General features: G+C 39.2%; 1 protein-coding gene across 1 annotated transcript; it reads left to right on the top strand.

Annotated features, from left to right (window-relative positions):
- Positions 1-702: 702 nt before the first annotated feature.
- ptpn11a (protein tyrosine phosphatase non-receptor type 11a) lies at positions 703-16,893 on the top strand. Its single transcript, XM_053516391.1, has 17 exons — positions 703-751; positions 826-939; positions 1,708-1,830; positions 5,688-5,882; positions 6,029-6,221; positions 6,308-6,427; positions 7,325-7,438; positions 7,562-7,658; positions 7,797-7,876; positions 8,123-8,281; positions 8,602-8,733; positions 9,140-9,294; positions 9,610-9,677; positions 10,200-10,351; positions 10,480-10,592; positions 13,318-13,418; positions 14,900-16,893. The coding sequence occupies exons 2-16, from the start codon at positions 926-928 to the stop codon at positions 13,385-13,387; spliced, it is 1,785 nt and encodes a 594-aa protein (XP_053372366.1). The 5' UTR covers positions 703-751; positions 826-925; the 3' UTR covers positions 13,388-13,418; positions 14,900-16,893.
- The last annotated feature ends 953 nt before the right edge of the window (positions 16,894-17,846 follow it).

Raw genomic sequence — 17,846 nt, 5'->3', positions numbered from 1 at the left:
ATGGCTGCATAAATCTTAATTCTAGAAAAGTATCACTTCTTTATTAATATTTATAAATGATCATTGTGCTCACTTTCAAAACGAAAAAAATCAAATAATTAAGTGAAATATATTTGTTAACAGGAAAATAATCTGATGGACAGCTAAAAAGAAGACTTAATGTTAGGAATGAAAGCTTGTTGGGTGGCACATTGGCCTAGTGTTTAGCAAGGTTGCCTTGCACCTCCAGGGCCGAAGGTTTGATTCCGTCTGTATGCTTTGTTGCAGTTTGCATGTTTTGTTTGGTGGGTTTCCATTAGTTTCCTCCCATAGTTCAAAGACACACAGATTAGGCTAACTGGTGTGGCCAAATTGTCCTGAGCGTGTGAGTGTGTATGTGTGTGCCCTGTGATGGATTGGCACAGGGTGTACCCTGTCTCATGCCCTAAGTCTCCTGAGATAGGCCCCAGGCCCCCATGACCCTACAGGGATAAAGCAGTATAAATAAGGGAGTGAAAGCCTGTTATAGCTATAAAATGGCAGAAGTCTCCAGACCGTGTGCATAGAGTGGAAGAAGAAGGAGAGAGAGAGAGAGAGATAGAGAGAGTATACCCAGCTCCTGGTCGTGGCCTGGTGAAGAGGGCGAGCCAGCGCTAGAGGGCGCAGGTGTTTTACGCAATTCTGCTATTGTCGCATGTTTGGTGACGTTTTACAACTGACTCGAAAGGACTCCGATGCTGAGGCCTAGCTACTGAGTTTTGTTTCTCCGACTGTAAATATTTGTACCTCTTCATTTATTTAAACCTGTTTTGAGCTCTTCTTTTCCTTATGACGTTTTTTTGCCAGGGAAAAGCAGCGGGGTTTTCGGCGCAGTCGCTTGCTTTGGCTTTGAAAGTAAGTAAAATCTGAGGCGAGGATCCGGAGTGAGGAGTCCGGGCTTGTGAAGATGACATCTCGGAGGTGAGAGCTGAGGGAAATGAAAAACAAACCGTTTGTACTGGGGTTAAGCTGTCGAGGCGACCACGGCAGCGCTTTTTCGTTAACACTAATATGTCTGGACAGCGCTTCCAGGTTGGGTTAGAAGTCGAACAAAAGTAGAAAGTTTTAATTGGTCCTGAACTCCAGTGTTTGTAAGTTGCTTGTGTTAGCCTGCTAGCAGGTCTGCGCTCCAGTCTGTAGGCTAGTTAGCTAACGGTGTTGGTCAAGCCGAGTGAGGTGGCTAGCTGGCTAACTGTAATACCAGTAGACACACACAAACCATGTTGTGTATGTCTCAGCTAGCCGAGTGATAGTCTGCTCACTGACTCTTGTCTGTATAACCTTACTGTTTTAAATTCTCAGTGCTACTGGACACGTCACGGGTTTAATATTAGCAGCTTTGCTAGCCCTGCTTTTAAACCTGCCCCTGACAAGAAGGACAACTTGTGCAAACAACTCCTGTAATAAGTGTTACCCCAAATGTTTAAGACGTTTGAGAATGTTTAGGACACGCAAGCATACACCTAATGTCATTGCTTGTGTAAACATCCAGAGAAATTATTTCTTCACAGCTAGCTCAGATGTGCTCAGATGATGATTCCTCTTTTTTTTTTCATGGAGTCACATCCAATGACTCATCACGTGATCACTTTTAAACCATCTGTGCATGAGAGTGATGTTCAGAGTGGCATTTGTGTGTGTGTGTGTGACTTTTTATGCCAGTGGAAGTCACTGTGGTTGTATTGATAGGTGGTTTCACCCCAACATCACCGGCGTGGAGGCTGAGAACCTTTTGCTGACACGTGGCGTGGACGGAAGCTTTCTGGCCCGACCGAGCAAGAGCAATCCGGGAGATTTCACCCTCTCTGTCAGGTGAGAATCCACTGCCCTGAAGCTGAAGATGAAACACGCATTGGAAAGGTGTGTTTGTATGTGGGTTTTATTTCCATAGTGTGATGCTTTTTTTTTTTTTTTTTTTAAACAAAACTTTTTTATAAAGTTAAGAAAGTAAGGTCTGGGCCATCAAGTAAACGTAAATCATGTAAAAACATTAATCACATTTCCATCCCGTACTCAATGTTTTAGAAAGTCTTGCCATCAAACTAAGCGTTCTGTTAACAATGTACATTTGGTACATTTATTCAAAACACACTCTTTAAGTGAAAGGCCCTGTGTGTACCCTTTGTTTTTATTTTATAAACTGCACCAGACTATTTGGATGAACAATGTTGTTCTGTGAAAATGAGAGCAATAAATAAAAGAGTTGTTTGCAAATGTGGAAAATTTATGCCTGCTCAGGATTACAGCTTCTAAACATATTTTTATAAATTAACATAATCTTACATGAATACAAGGAGGCAAAAGATATATTTTAGGTTTTACTTTTAATCAAAATTTCTAGTTTCAGTTTCTGTTTTTATTCCCCATCTGGAATCTATTCCAAGAGTTAATTGTTTGTTTGTTTCTTTTTTTTATTATTTATTTATGTCTGCATGAACTTAAGATAGCTATTTTAGAGTTTTTTATGTGGGGTGTTCAAGCTAAACTGGGACTTTTTCAGAATAATAAGATGATTGTGTTATGATTGTTAAAAATTACCTAGATTTTTTTATATAATCTCCTGCTACACTAGTGCACTAATCCCAGCACACAAGTGCTTAGATACTATCAAGGTAGAAAGTTTCTCAGTTCGCCTGAGCAATGAGAGTTGGCTGGAGTCTGGTTCACAGCTGAAACGCTGTCCTCCCAGGAACTGCTTCAATGGCCCGAACATGTGGAAATAGCTTGAAGTGAGGTCAGGACTGTATGGGGGATGTGGCAAAAACTACCAGCTGAGTTCCTGTTAGTGAATGATTGTGTGTACTGTTCCCACAGACAGATGTGTCTCTTGTGCAAATTGGCCACAAATTTGCATTCACAAGAAATTCCCATTGCCCACTGTCCTTGTTTAACTCAAACCCCCCTTATGTATGAGTAGAAGACATATTGCTATTTAACAAATTGTTGTAAAATTTGTTCTGTACATTTTCTTAATATAAATTTAGTTTATATTTCCCAGGGGGGGGAATGCAGACTCATCTTGTACTTGATAGTGATTTGTATATGATCAGATACTTTCGAGAACGCATTTGTGCCACATCCTTGTGTCTCTCTCTAAGCGAGGTTTCTAGAAATCTGCTTTCTCAGGTTTCGCAGTTTTATTTCTCCGCTTTATTTTAAAAGGCAGGCATTTTTTTCTTTCCTGTGGTGAGGGTTATAGTTCTCCACAGGCTTACCACAGGGGGAGAGGGCGCGGTGGTCGGAAACCTCTCCGCGAGAATACCAAACAGAAAAGACACACTGGGATATTTGGCTACGAGAGATTCCTTCCAGTTTAAAACAATCTTTTAAAAAAGGCCCCATGTAATAGCTTTTTTTGCTGTGATTTGATTTGTATGGTAAATGATTTCCTTTTGAAACAGGAAGTCGGAGTGATGTCTTATTGGACTCTTCAGCTGATGGCATATTAGAGAGAGAACAAGCCTAAACTGATGAGAACAGTAAATAGGGTCTCTTTCTTTCTCTAAGAACAGAATCACATTTAGTCTGTCTGTTTAGAAACCTAAAGAAGCTTCTTTGAGAAGTGCCTGTTTCAATGTTATACTTTTAGCTTAATTTTTTTCCCTTCAACTAAGAAATTAGTACGTGACAAATCATGTTCAAGCCATGTTCATGACTGTGCAGACACTACTCCAGAGCAAGACCGGTCTCAGGGTGCGGGGCATATGGTTCTTAAAGTTTTATTTAGGGATGAGGAAGTTGTAGCTAGTGATGAAAGAAAGAAATGGCAAATTTGTTTCCAAAAGCAATGGACTATAAAATGAAAATGCTAATATCTCCAGAACATTTTGTTCTATTTTTATCATCACACTAAAAGGGTAATCTGGATTTTATGGCCTCTTTAAACTCTTGGTTTTGTTAAGTAACTTTTGATTTATATTTTTTAATAAGCACCTATTCACCATTTTAGAGCAGAATTTGGTTTACTTGCTGTTTAGATTACTTTCGCACCCTGTATAATTAAATAAACCGGAAAGCTACGTGATGGCTGCTTTTTCCTTTTGGTCAGAAATATGTAAAAACGGAATCATATCACATCTCCGAAACCATTTTAGATAGACGGCTGCTTTAAGCGTCTCATAGCCTAAAGCTGCAATTTTTTTTTTTTTTTTTTTTTTTTTTTAAATGACAAAAAGGAACCCACAGGGATCTAGGATTTGTAAACCACAATAGCTTGTCATAGCATCTGTAAATGCTTCATTCATAACTTGCTTCCGTCAGTCTTTTATAATCAAGCCTTTTTCCCTGCTGCTGAAAAATAAACTTGTTTATTGTTATGTAATAAATTATTGCAAATCTACACATTTACCTTGATGGCACTTTGAAGCTCTGAGATCCTAGTTTAAATTTGAGTTCCCTTTTTTATTTGTTTTAAAACCTCTGTTTCTGCATGTTATTGCATACTCTCAGCACTTGGTTCCTTTATATCAAAGAAAAGAAACTTCCTTTTATTGTAAATCTTCTGCTCCTAATGATGGTCACATGCTCTTGTAGTTACTGTAAGGACTTTTATTCCTGACATTCGTTCTGGGGCAAAACTTTGTCTTAATGCTGTAGAATGCTTGCACACTTTCAATTTTTTTGGCTTTGGTGAAGAAGCATGTATAAAGGAAAATATATATTTCACACACACACATACGCTCACATGCACAATAGTATACGCTTGTGTATGGTAGTATATGCGCACGTGCACCGTATTGCATGCTCACCTATACAGTAGGCATGTTAAAAAAAAAATAAAATAAATTTATTTTCTACTACACATGATGCTAGTTTAGACTGCATGACCTGTAGGATTATAGAGGAACAACAACATTTTTCCACTAATAAATAAACATTTAGTGTATATATAACATATGTATAAATTAAAAATGTATAAAAGTTTGTATGTGGTGATACATGAATTGCGTTGTTTGTTTTCAATAACTGTGTAGGATAGTAACATTTGAGGATGTTATTTGAGACACAACTCTAGTTTTTGTATTGAAGTATATGTACAGTGTATATATATAAATTTTCTGTTATATATATAAAGTATCTGTTGAAGTATTTCTTAAAACAAACTTTGTGGCAGATTACCATGGCTCTGCTCTTTCTCTCTCTCTTTTCTTTGGGGGGGAAATCTTGCTTATGTGTTTTTGTTTTTTCAAAATATTAAAAAAATATTTCAATACCGTGGATGCAATATTAAAATCTTTATTTTTGTTTTATTCCTGAGGATATACCATATTTCAGCTATGAGTAATGTCCATGTTTGTCTCATTGTAGGTGACGAATTGGGATATCTAGATAAGGTGTAATGCTATTATTTTTGTGCATATAATTTGCTCTTGCAGTGAGTAAAGTTCTAGAGTTATCATGGAAGATTGGCTTGATCTGAAGCCAAGTCACATTTTAAGTCAATCTGTACCAGATTATTAAGCGGAACAGAACATTTTCTGCTGGTTAATATGTTGAAAATATGTCTCTAAAGTTAGATTATGCCTTAGTCATATGCACAGTTTCTAACCCTAAAACTTTACGCCGGTGAAAGAAACAAATTCAGGCCCACACAATTTCGTGAGCTTGCAGAGTCTCAGTGGAATTAATGTTGCAGGCAGGAATTTAGAAGCTTTTCTTTTTATATTTAGGCGAAATGGAGCAGTCACCCACATTAAGATCCAGAACACGGGCGACTACTATGACCTGTACGGAGGAGAGAAATTCGCCACGTTGGCTGAGCTGGTGCAGTTTTACATGGAGCACCACGGGCAGCTAAAGGAGAAGAATGGTGATGTGATCGAGCTGAAGTACCCACTCAACTGCGCTGACCCGACATCAGAGAGGTGGTCCTACAATCAAATCTCTCAACAATCCTTTTTCTGTCTCTTTGTTTTACCACATTTTATCTATAGACGAATGCAACTTTCTTTAAAAGTATCTGCTAAATAAATAAATGCTCTTGTTGTGTCCTGACATTTCACCCATCAAGGTGGTTTCATGGTCACCTCTCAGGCCGTGAAGCCGAGAAATTGCTGACGGAGAAAGGCAAGAACGGCAGCTTCCTGGTCCGAGAGAGCCAGAGTCATCCTGGGGATTTTGTACTCTCCGTACGGACCGGAGACGACAAAACAGACAGCACCGACAGCAAACCCAAAGTCACTCACGTCATGATTCGCTGCCAGGTGCCCTTTTTTTTTGGCCTTGTTTGCATCAAGAGATTAATATTAGGCTGTATATAAATGGCTATAATTCTGTTTTTGTTTTGCAGCATGACATGAAGTATGACGTTGGTGGAGGGGAGAAGTTTGACTCCCTAACAGATCTAGTGGAACACTACAAGAAAAACCCCATGGTGGAAACATTGGGCACTGTGCTTCAGCTCAAACAGGTGGGATATTAGGTAGCGTGACTCCACACATCAAGGAATTTTATCTTGGCATTAAAGGAAAAGTTTATATCTGTTCGTGTATGTAACTTAATGATGGTGAGCTAAGTTTTTGTTCAGCCTTGGACTGTAACTACTAACCGATAAAGTCGAGTAGATGACAGTGAATTTCATTATTAGTTATTTTGTTGTGTTACTTAATGTCACAAAATGATTCAGTGGTCTTGAACGGAGAAAAAAAAGTATATAATGTTCCTTACCGTAGACAAGTTATAGTTTGTCTAGTAACGAAATTTCTAAAGGCATCTGTAGATGAAGATGAAATATAAACCATATTTAAGTGTCCAGTAAAGTTAAAAAGTGTTCAATATGAACACTTGATAATATTCTCACACCATAGCCAATTGTTTATGTATTGACCCGGTAATGCAGTGCATACTAAAAGTTTCCAGACCCTTTTAAGTTTTCAACATTTTATGTTTCGCACTTCTTAAAATGTATTCAGATCAACTAATCATTCTACACACATTACTTCACAATAAGAAAGTAAAAACAGGTGTTCCTTTTCCAAATTATGTCCAATGAAATCAATTAGGCACAGATGGACTCCTGTCAAGTTTGTGGAAGAATCTCAAACACCACTGATAGGAGTAAGATGCGCCAAAGCTTAATTGCAAGCGTCATAACAAAGGGTCTGAATACTTGTTTAAAATGGGATATTTCACTCTTTATTTTTTAAATATATTAACAAAAAACAGTTTTTACTTTATATATCCTTGGTGCAGAACTGTTGATTTATTTTATTTTATTTTTTTATTAATAGTTTTTTTTTATTTAGAGCCGTTTTGTATTAAGTTAGACGTTGGCTTGTTGTAAACGTCACGCCTGTTGTATTTAAAGCCTCTCAACACGACACGCATTAATGCAGCTGAGATCGAAAGTAGAGTACGCGAGCTCAGCAAGCCGGCCGAGGCCACGGATAAGGTCAAACAGGGCTTCTGGGAAGAGTTCGAGGTGAGAGCCATCATCCACGCTTCAGTTAACATACTTAAGTGCATTATTACATTACCCTGCACTCGCTCAGCGATGCCGAGACGTATGATTTCCATTTCTGCGCTTTTCTCCCACTGTGTATAGACGCTTCAACAGCAGGAGTGCAAGCTGCTGTACAGTCGCAAAGAGGGCCAGCGCGCTGAGAACAAGAACAAGAACAGATACAAAAACATCCTGCCCTGTGCGTATATTTGCTCTCTTTTTCTTCTGCTTCTTCGACTGATATCTTTAAGCGTGTAGAAATGTGTGTTCAAGAAATGATGTAGACAGTGTGTTTAACATGTGAGTAAAAATGGCTGACTTGACTTCCTTTTCTTAGTCGACCACACGCGAGTAGTCCTCAACGACGGAGACACAAACGAGCCGGGCTCCGATTACATCAACGCTAACATCATCATGGTAATGATAAAAAGTGCTGATCAGTACAAACGTATGATCATTTAATATTCTAGTTTTTAAATGGAAAGTAATGTTTATATTTTTATAAGCATAGATAGCATTTGATTAAATTAGATTTTAACAACAGGATCAGAATAAGCCAAGAGTTTATGGCAGTTCCAGCACAAACCTAATGCAGTCTTTAGTGTCTCTAGGGCACTGCGTGCGCTTAGTTTGTTTCACTTACCGCTGTTCTCCTCATTGCAGCCGGAGTTAGAGTCAAAGAGCAACAACGCCAGATTAAAGAAAAGCTACATCGCTACGCAGGGCTGCCTGCAGAACACAATAAGCGACTTCTGGAGGATGGTGTTTCAGGAAAACTCGCGTGTTATTGTTATGACGACTAAAGAAGTCGAGAGGAGCAAGGTTTGTTCTTTTACTTTTGAATGATTAGATTCTCCAAAACTGTTTTTTTTTTTTTTTTTTGTCATTTAAAGTGATTTTTTAAAATTTGAATAGATATTCACTCTATTGTAAGCACTCTGTAAGCTTACAAGAATTCTGTAAGCATGAATTCTTTTGGCTTTTGGCAAGATAGTGACAACTTTTAAGCAACTCTTACTGAAAGTTCAGTTTTTGTCTCGGAAATCCATCAATGTATAAAAGTACACCTCGATCCCGAGGCACATCAGCAGGATTATAAGACAGAACTGGAAGACCTAACATCACACTGTGTATCATTACAGAGTAAGTGTGTGAAGTACTGGCCGGACGTGTCGGCGCTAAAGGAATACGGTGCCATGCGTGTGCGCAACGTCAAGGAGACTTCAGCGCACGATTACATCCTGCGAGAGCTGAAGCTTTCTAAAGTCGGACAGGTGATCGAAAGAACGCCGTAAACCATGAAGCACTGTTCATTTTTCTACACAACTTCTGAATTTGTTCTAGGTTTAAGTTGTTGTTGATGTTGATGTGTACGTCCTCGAACAGCAATCCTGTATGTTTAAAGAAAATTGCAATTCATTTTGTTGATCAAGAAGGCAAATGCTGCCATGTAGCGTAATAGAGATAGTTGTTGGACAAATTATCATTATTGCTTTTGTGTTGCATCATGTATGTGCGTGTCTGTTTTTTTTTTTCTTCCTCTTTCTCTCTCTTTTTTGTGCCTGTGTGCGCTGATCATGTCACCTGAAGGCATGTAATTTTAGGCAGAGTTTTAGATTTTTTTTTTTGGGTTGAGCAGCTTGTGTGTGTCTCTAACACTTCATTACTCATGTCGCACAGGGAAACACGGAGCGCACTGTATGGCAGTACCATTTCCGTGCCTGGCCCGATCACGGCGTCCCCAGCGATCCCGGGGGTGTGCTGGACTTCCTGGAGGAGGTCAAACTGAAGCAAGAGGGCATTCTGGAGGCCGGCCCTATCGTCGTGCACTGCAGGTAAAGCAAAATTAAATCCTGTAAGCCTTAACACACACACACACACACACACACACACACACACACACACACACACACACACACACACATGCACGTGTTTTTGTTTTTCATATCACCTGCAATATATTGCCTCTAAGTCAAAATTTTCTTACTATGCCTTATGTAACACTCATGTGATACAAGTATAAACAGATACAAAGCTAGTTTTATTTCCCCAAAATTTTTCTTAGGTGATGTTTGTGCTTATATAATGCATTAATGCCCAGATTTAAATCCCAGGTTTAAAATTTTTTTTTTTTTTTTTTTTTTTTACAGTGCTGGGATTGGACGAACCGGGACCTTTATTGTAATTGACATCTTAATAGACATCATCAGAGAAAAAGGTAAATTCCCAATCATATGACAGAAAACCTTAAAGAGGAATGAGGTGTCTTCTTGACCTTTTTAAAAGGTAAATACTCAAATGTGCAGTTTGGGGCCTTCGAGTAGCGCAGTGGTAAAGTGCTCACCCTGTCACCCGGAGGTCGTGAGTTTGATTCCCGGGTGATGCTGTAACCTCTTGCAGCCAGCTAGAGAGAGCTGATTGGCCGAGCTCTCTTAGAGGGAATGGATGAGAGGTTCTTAGTGCTCCCACGTTAATCACGGCTCTACAGCCATTTAGGGGTGTCTGTGAGCTCATGCAAGCGGAAGGAGCGTAAAGCGCTGTCCTCCAAGTGTGTTACGCCGCCCCCAGTGGTGTGTAAGTGAGCAGTTCAAAAAGGTTCGGTCAGTTACGTCACGTGGTTCGGAGGAAACACGTGATAGTCTTCGGCCCTCCTGATTGAGTGGTTGTAGTAGCCTTAATGTGGGAGCCCTAAATTAGGGAGAAAATTAGGGTGAAAAATGTGCCATTTGTCTTTGTGTAGGAGTGGACTGCGATATCGATGTGCCCAAGACGATCCAGATGGTGCGCTCACAGCGCTCAGGAATGGTGCAGACCGAGGCCCAGTACCGCTTCATCTACATGGCAGTTCAGCATTACATAGAGACACTGCAGCGCCGCATAGAGGAGGAGCAGGTATGCTCTTATTCTCGCTGTCTTTTAGACCCATAGCGTGATTATATATTTAATTTTCAGTTTGCCACATCGAAATCTTTGTTTTGTAGTTTTGATCGTTTTTGATCGATTGTGCTTTTTCTTTACAGAAAAGTAAAATAAAAGGACGAGAGTACACCAATATTAAGTACTCGCTGACGGATCTGAGTGCAGGGGACCAGAGCCCACTTCCTCCCTGCACCCCTACGCCAACCTGTGCCGAGTAAGTAGTGGAGAACAGACGATGTCGCACCAAAAAGGTTTCTTTATGTGTTCTGTATACGTGAAGGAATCTATATTAATAATTACGTTGATATTAAACTTTCGAGCACTACAGAGACCCTGGTAGTAATGTAGGAGCGCTTGCTCTATAAAGAAGCATAATCACACCAGTGGGGGGAAAAAAACCCATACTAAATAAAATACGATATACAGACGGTGTTGCATTTCCGCAAAACTCTCATTGTGTGTGGCTCACGGTGTCCTAAATCACTGATGAATTCCTTCACACTAAGGGAGGTTTAATCACTCCTTGCTGCACCCCATGTCTGATTACATTCACGCCCCCTGAGTAAAGCTCAGGGCTATGATTTCAATGTTCCAGTGTGGCACGCAATCATGCAGCGTGATGAAAGTGAAATGCAATGCTGCAGAAAATTATTTTTGTTCTTAAAACAAAGGAAACCACTGCTGATTCGTGTTCACTGAAGAGATTAAGTGATCCAGATGCAGTACAAAGCAGGCTTGGTGGTGTTTTTGTAGTTTGGGCATGTCACTAATGAAAAGCAATACTGTTTGTGTTTCACTGGCGTGAAATGATTTTTTTTTTTCTTAGCATGTAGCCCAGCTTGAGGAAAGTCTCACTTATCACTAACTAAATGCCTGGTGTTGCTCGTGCCCCCCTCATTGCCGTATTATTTGCTTGAGAAGGCTGTCAGAGCCTGATGATAAATCTGTAATTCGGTACTGTATGCACGGAAGGTTTAACAATCATTGCAAAGTTGTGTGTTGTAGCCAGCTGGGTATCTTGAGCGCAGACTGCTATCATTCGAGAGCGTACTGCGGGTTTACAGCCACACCCAGACCGTTCTGAGATCTGGCTAGTCAGCACATTCAGCAGGCGTTTAAGCAACACTATGACATTTCTGTCTAATTTTATTCTCTGCTTTCAGAGTTTAATAAAAGACACTCAAGCTACATGCATCTGTACATCCTTTTTCAATAGTTTGCACCACCTTTTTTGTTCACTTTAAGTGATGTCGGCTTTTAACTGTAAAAATCAGTCGTCATAAAATTTCTAACATTCTAACTTTTGTCCACATGCTGTGTAAAAACGGATCATGTAGATGTACAAAGAAGCAAATTGTGCGTGGAATTTTACATATGGGAAAAAAAAATCTAAAAAAAAGACATTTTAAGATTTAGGAAATACTGGAGTGCTTAATAATATAGCTAATCATAAAATGGTTAGTTTTTTTTTTTTTTACAACGGCGTTTATAAAAACTCGGATGGTGATCATTTAATTGATTTTGCAGTATCGCACAGTCCACACAGTGAGAGAGAGGGAGAGAAGGAGGCTTCCTGCAGGTGATAGTTAATATCGAAAACATCTTTACAACAGATCATTACAGATTAATGTTTTGCGTAATTAATCTTAGCCATAACGTTTAAACCACTGACGGCTGATATAAACGAGATAATAGAATGTTACGGTGGCAGCTGTCAAGAAATAGCAGTAGGTCAGCCGAGTGATACGGTGTGACAGGACTAGACATCTGGGTCAGGACCGCTCCCAAACAGGAGGTGTGTTTCTGGTATGCAGTGGCTAATACCTAAACAAATGTGGTCCAGGGAATGTCAACTAGTGAAACAATGATGTGCTCGATGGTCCATTGATACAGTATGTGTGGGGAGCGAAACCCAGCCTGGCTGGTCCAACTCCACTGAAAGCTACTATAGCAAAAATCGCTCCAAAAGTTCATTCCAGCTATGGTAGGAATGTTTCAACACACAGTGCATCACAGTTTTTGCGTATGCAGCGGTGTCGCCACAGGGTGACTGTGCTGACCTTTGTCCATCACTGAAAACGCCTAGAGCAAGGCAAGGAAGGTGCCCTCGTCTGATGAATCTCATTTTCTTTTACCTCATGTGGATGGCCATGTGAATGTGTTGTCACTTACCTGGAGAAAAAGATGGCACCAAGGTACATTATAAGAAAAAAGCAAACTGGCAGAGGCAGTGGTGGGTCAAACAGTTAAGGCTGTGAGTTACTGATTGGATGGTGGTGGTTTTAAGGGCCAGCACTATTATGTTGCTACTTAACCGTATCTGCTGCAGAGGAGCTGTATCCTGCCTGACCCTGCACTCTGATTCCAGCTTCCTAACTGAGATATGCGAAAAATATTTGTATAATTCACTGTGTTTTGAGGTGCATGTGACTTAATCTTAATCGAAGTCATACATTTAAAAAAAAAAAATCTTTTCATATTAATGGTATTGCCTAATGGCCTCTTTTAACAGGATAATGCGCTCAAAAATTGCTCAGGAATGGTTTGATGAATGTGAGTTCAAACAAAGGTGGTGATTTGGGCTCCCAGGTTTTCAGATCTCTATCTGATCGAGATTTTGTCTGATGTTCTGGAAAGAAATGTCAGCTCCATGTCCCGCCTGACCTCGTACCTTGCAGGACTTGCTGCTTATGTCTTGGTGCCAGATACCACAGCACACCTTCAAAGGTTTTATGGTGTCCATGCCTCAAGGGGTCACAGCTGTTTTGGGGACAAGTTGGGGTCAACACAATATTAGGCAAATGGTTTTAATGTTCTGGCTGATCAGTGCATGTGTGTGTTTTTATTACAACAGTGTATTTTTAGAGCTTAGAAAAGATACTAAGTGTCTAATAGGTAGTAGCTGTCTTTAAATAAAGTGTGTGTTTGTGTGTGTGTAGTATGCGGGAGGACAGTTCCAGAGTATATGAAAATGTGGGTCTGATGCAGCAGCAGAAGAGTCACAGATGAGGCTCTGACTACAGCACTGTCCAACTCGCAGGTAACACTCTTCATTGTGCAACCCATAGTTCCTGCATAAAGATTAAAATATGCAAATTTTTACGAAGGGATATAAATAAAATGTCAACAATGAATCAATTGTAAGCTTTAACCATTATATATTGGGAAATATAGTTTCATTGGCATAATATAGCATTAAGTTTTTGGGCATCATTACTGAGGGTTTTAAATTCTTTTAATTGTTTTCCACCAGGGTTGCCAGGTCACACTGACACAGTTCATCCATGCAGTGTAGAAAACCTACCCACTCTGCGTTTAAAAAAAAAAAAAAAAAAAAAAAAGCCTTCAGCTCAAATAATATCAGTACTATGACTCATACTGTAGATCAGATATATACGCATATACTTAGTTGGACTAAAAAATATCGAAGATTTTTTAAGCCACAGAAGACGCATTTTTTTTCATCCCCAGATGATAAAAAGTATCCCAATTACCGGAAAATGGCTATCACCCTACCACTGACTTGTGGTATTTAATTTCATTTTATTCTGTTTTATAACTTTAGTTATGATTGGTGTCGTTGTTGTTGATCCAGGCCATTTTTTTATTCACAATTTATGTATCGCCTTCTTAAAAAACAAAGCCGACGCATAAGGGTCACTATCATGGGAGTCTGACCAAATGTTCCTTTATTGAGAAGCTTAGACATACATGAGCTATATTACTTTCTAATAAAATCACTTTTTTCCCTGTACAGCATTAAGATTCTTGGGGCAGGCAACACATGTTTGAAAGAAAGTAGGGTCAGTGTTCACACTGTGCGAGTTTTTCATTTAATTATTATTATTTCTTTTAACATTTCACATCTTGAAAGTTGTTTTCTTTTAAGACCATGGAAAAGAGTTATAGGTCTATAGGTAAAAGTGTACAGTCTTCTTTTACTTCCCCGATCTGATGCGTGACTTAAAATCCGTTTTATATTAGTAACTATAAATCTTTTTTTCTTCGTCTTCTCGTTTGTCTTCAATAACCAAAAAAGGAAGAAAGTTAAGTAACAAAAAAGTTAAGTAAAATATGCATCCACTCACACCTCACAAACCTTTAAAGGGAAATAAAAATCCTAAATAGTGTTCTTTATGTGACTTGAGTCATCCTGTGTTGTGTTTGTTACTGCACTTAATTAGCTGATCAAGTCTTTACATTATTACAGCATCTCGGCTGCCATATTTAGCGTAGTCAATTAGGTATCCGGGCAACCTGAAACATAGCACTGAGGAGCACATGAAGAGCACTCGGTTGCCCGGTGAGGATGCCTAATAGATTTATGAATTGTCGAACCTTGAGCAAGACTTTAGGTAACCATTCAGTTCAGGATTGTGCATCTGATATGAAAAAAACGGTGAAATCTTTTTCTTTATTTGTGACTGTTAACTAAGAAAATGTGTATATTGAGGATCCTTTTTTCCCTCTTTGTATGTGTTGACTCGTGTCTGATCTAAACTCTGGTTTCTCTTTCCGCAGCACCCGTTTTTTTCCTTATCGCCAGCCGCACCCGAATGCCTGAAATGTGATCACCGCTACACGGAAAGACGAAAATAAAATGTATGAAAAACGAATTAAAAAAAAGGAGAAGAAGAAAGCAAAAGGAGACCAGTCTGTGAGGGAGAGATGTGGATGGAGTAAGTCCTTCCTGCAAAGCAGCCTTTTCCCCTCCCCCATGCTAAGAAACCACTGTGAACATCATGAAGCCTTACTCGTGACGATGGAGACGAGAGCGGGAGAGAGAGAGAGGGAGAGAACCCCTGCGTAAACGAACTGATTCGCTGTGGAGTTCTCCGCAATCCTTCCAGGCTGCAATTAGCAAAGTGTAGAAAAGAGCTTTTGCTGTCGTGTCCTTGTTTTTTTTTTTTTTTCTTTTTTTTTGCTTATTTGTTTCTATTACCAAAGCAAGATTATATTAGAATTATTCAGAGAACTATGGTATTCTGTAAGGATGTAAAGAGGAATGTGGTTTGACACACAGCCTCGACTAGATTGTTTATTCTCGTTGAGATTTAAGCACGGGGTAAAGGATTGAAAGGGAAATTCTTTCTCAGAGCCCTAACTGGTCACATGCTTATCCCCCTCACTCCCCAATCAAAGGTATAGCGGTGTCCCACTTCAATTCATCCTATTTAAAGCATAGTGCTTGCTTGCTTTTAAGGGGGAAAAGAGGTAAAGCTTACTCTTTTGGGAGACTCGATCCAAATCTCATTGGTCCCATGAATCATGGATTTCTAGGATCAGATATTTTTAAATAGCACCATCCTGGTTGTATCAGCGTTACTGAATTGTTTGTATACTTTTTTTTTTCCTTCAATGTATTTTGTTCCTTTCTTTATAAAAAAAAAAAAGGTGCCTTTTTTGTTTGCGTTTTTTTATGTCCTGTTATGTACGTACGTATGTCTGAGCACCATAAGAAATTAATTCCTGAGTCCTTGCTTACGTATTTCTGTTTCTGTTCTAGCAGACCGTCTTTACTGCTACCGTCTTGACTTCTTTGTCTAGACCAAACTCTTTTCCTCTGTGATTTAAGACGTCCTCAACAATATTTCTTGTTTCTCTTGGTTATTTAATGTATTATTCCACACAAAGCGTTTACTTTATGCTTCTGCCTCATCATTTCATAATTTTGATGTGACTTAAACACCCCCTTAAACACTTGTGTATTTCTCTTCAGACACTTATGAATGTGATTCTGCCATTCGAGTTATATTCACATTTACAATACTAATCTTTTCTATTAATACCTTTATATGGCCTTATAGGAAGCTGAGTGTTCGATTCTGTTTTCTCACAGTTGAGGATATTCAGGGCTCTTAATCAGTAAACTGTACTGCGTCCATTTATTGTACTGTAGCGCGTGCGCACGCGTGCACGTGTCCTACTTTGTGTCCGCTTATGGTGTCGTATGTAGGTGTGATAGGATCATGTGTTTTCTGAGAAACTGCTGACAAGCTTTCAGCTCCTTGATGCCTAATTTTTTAACTATTATTTTTAAAAATTAAAAAAGGTATAAAAAAAATTGGGCCCATGCACACTTTTGTGGTCTTTCATTAAGTTTCATCCGTGCACTTACTAATGTCTTTGAGTATACATACATACACACACACACACACGTTTTTGAGTCACCATGTAGTTTCAGAACTTTTTAGATTTACCAACATAAAAAGTCTGACTCCTAGCCCTAGAACGTGCTAATGTGAATTTTTGTCACCCTAATGGGAAATGACTTCAATGCAAACAAACTATATTTTTGAACTTGTATATTGTACATGAATCTTGTAGAGGAGAATGTACTTATGGAACATATCTAAATGCCAATAAACTATACTGTATGTTTAACCCAGCAACTTTTCTCATGGCAAAATATGAGCCCTGCCGAAGCTAATAGAGGTTATTGTGTTGTCCGGCTATCAATGCAATTAACCGTTTATCAATTTGTCTATAACAATAAACAACAAGCTCATATCTTGCCTTTTGTCTTAATCGTCTTTCTTTTATTCAGATTGGAATGCAGCAGGTCCCTGGAGTAGATTGAATTGGATTAAGAATTGTCCAACACATTATTATAACCTGGAAAGGGTTATAATAAGAGTTGTGCTTAACTGGCGTCTTCATAAAAGAAATGTGAACGGAAAAAAATTAGTCATGAGTGGAGATCAAAACTGACAGTAGACAGCACAATTGTCTTTAACAGTGAAATTAGCAGCATTTTCACAAACAGTTTGATGAGAACTCAGTGGGTTGGGACAAATACAGTGGCCATTAAAAAGCCTAAAGTGAGGCTTCAGTTTGCTAGGGAGCATGATGATTGGACTTGACTGGGGCGATGGGAAAAGTGGTTATGTGGTCTGATGAGTCCAGAGTGATGTGAGGGTCAGGGTAAAAAGTGAAATATGAAATGCACATGTTTTATATAGTGTGTTTTGGGTTTTATGTATCTTTTTAAAAGTATTTTATGTGAAACTTAATGTCCTGACCAGGACTCCCTGGTAGAAGAGATTTGGATCTCAATGGGATTTTTTCCTGGTAAAATAAATGAATAATAATTTTTTTTTTTTTTTTTAAAGGCCGCAAGCACATGAAGTGATGCACCCACCATGTACAGTATGGCAGCCACTGTACAATCCTCTGGGGGCAGTGTTACGATCTGCGGTTGCTTCAGTTGGTCAGGTCTAGCTAGACTCGGGAATGTTAAGTCAGCTGATGACCTGAATGTAACAAATGAGTGTTTTCCTTCCTTGATGAAATGGGCGTATTTCAGGCCACAATGTGAAAGGGTGTTTCTGGGAGGAGCATGAGAAATCATCTTCACAGATGACATGCCCACCACTATGTAATCAACACTAAGGGTGGTCAAATCTTCATTTTTTTGGTCAGGTAGTGTATATTGTTTTTGACTAAAGAACCAATTGCCTTCTGATAT

The sequence above is a fragment of the Clarias gariepinus genome, chromosome 17 (genome assembly GCF_024256425.1).
Source record: "Clarias gariepinus isolate MV-2021 ecotype Netherlands chromosome 17, CGAR_prim_01v2, whole genome shotgun sequence".
Taxonomy (NCBI): domain Eukaryota; kingdom Metazoa; phylum Chordata; class Actinopteri; order Siluriformes; family Clariidae; genus Clarias; species Clarias gariepinus.
The sequence above is the reverse complement of the archived record's forward strand: the minus strand, read 5'-3'. Positions and strand labels throughout refer to the sequence as shown.

Excerpts from the sequence above, each read along its gene's own strand:
- ptpn11a (XM_053516391.1), top strand. Across the intron at positions 9,295-9,609 it reads CCTATCGTCGTGCACTGCAG|TGCTGGGATTGGACGAACCG; the intron begins GTAAAGCAAAAT and ends TTTTTTTTACAG. Across the intron at positions 9,678-10,199 it reads AGACATCATCAGAGAAAAAG|GAGTGGACTGCGATATCGAT; the intron begins GTAAATTCCCAA and ends GTCTTTGTGTAG.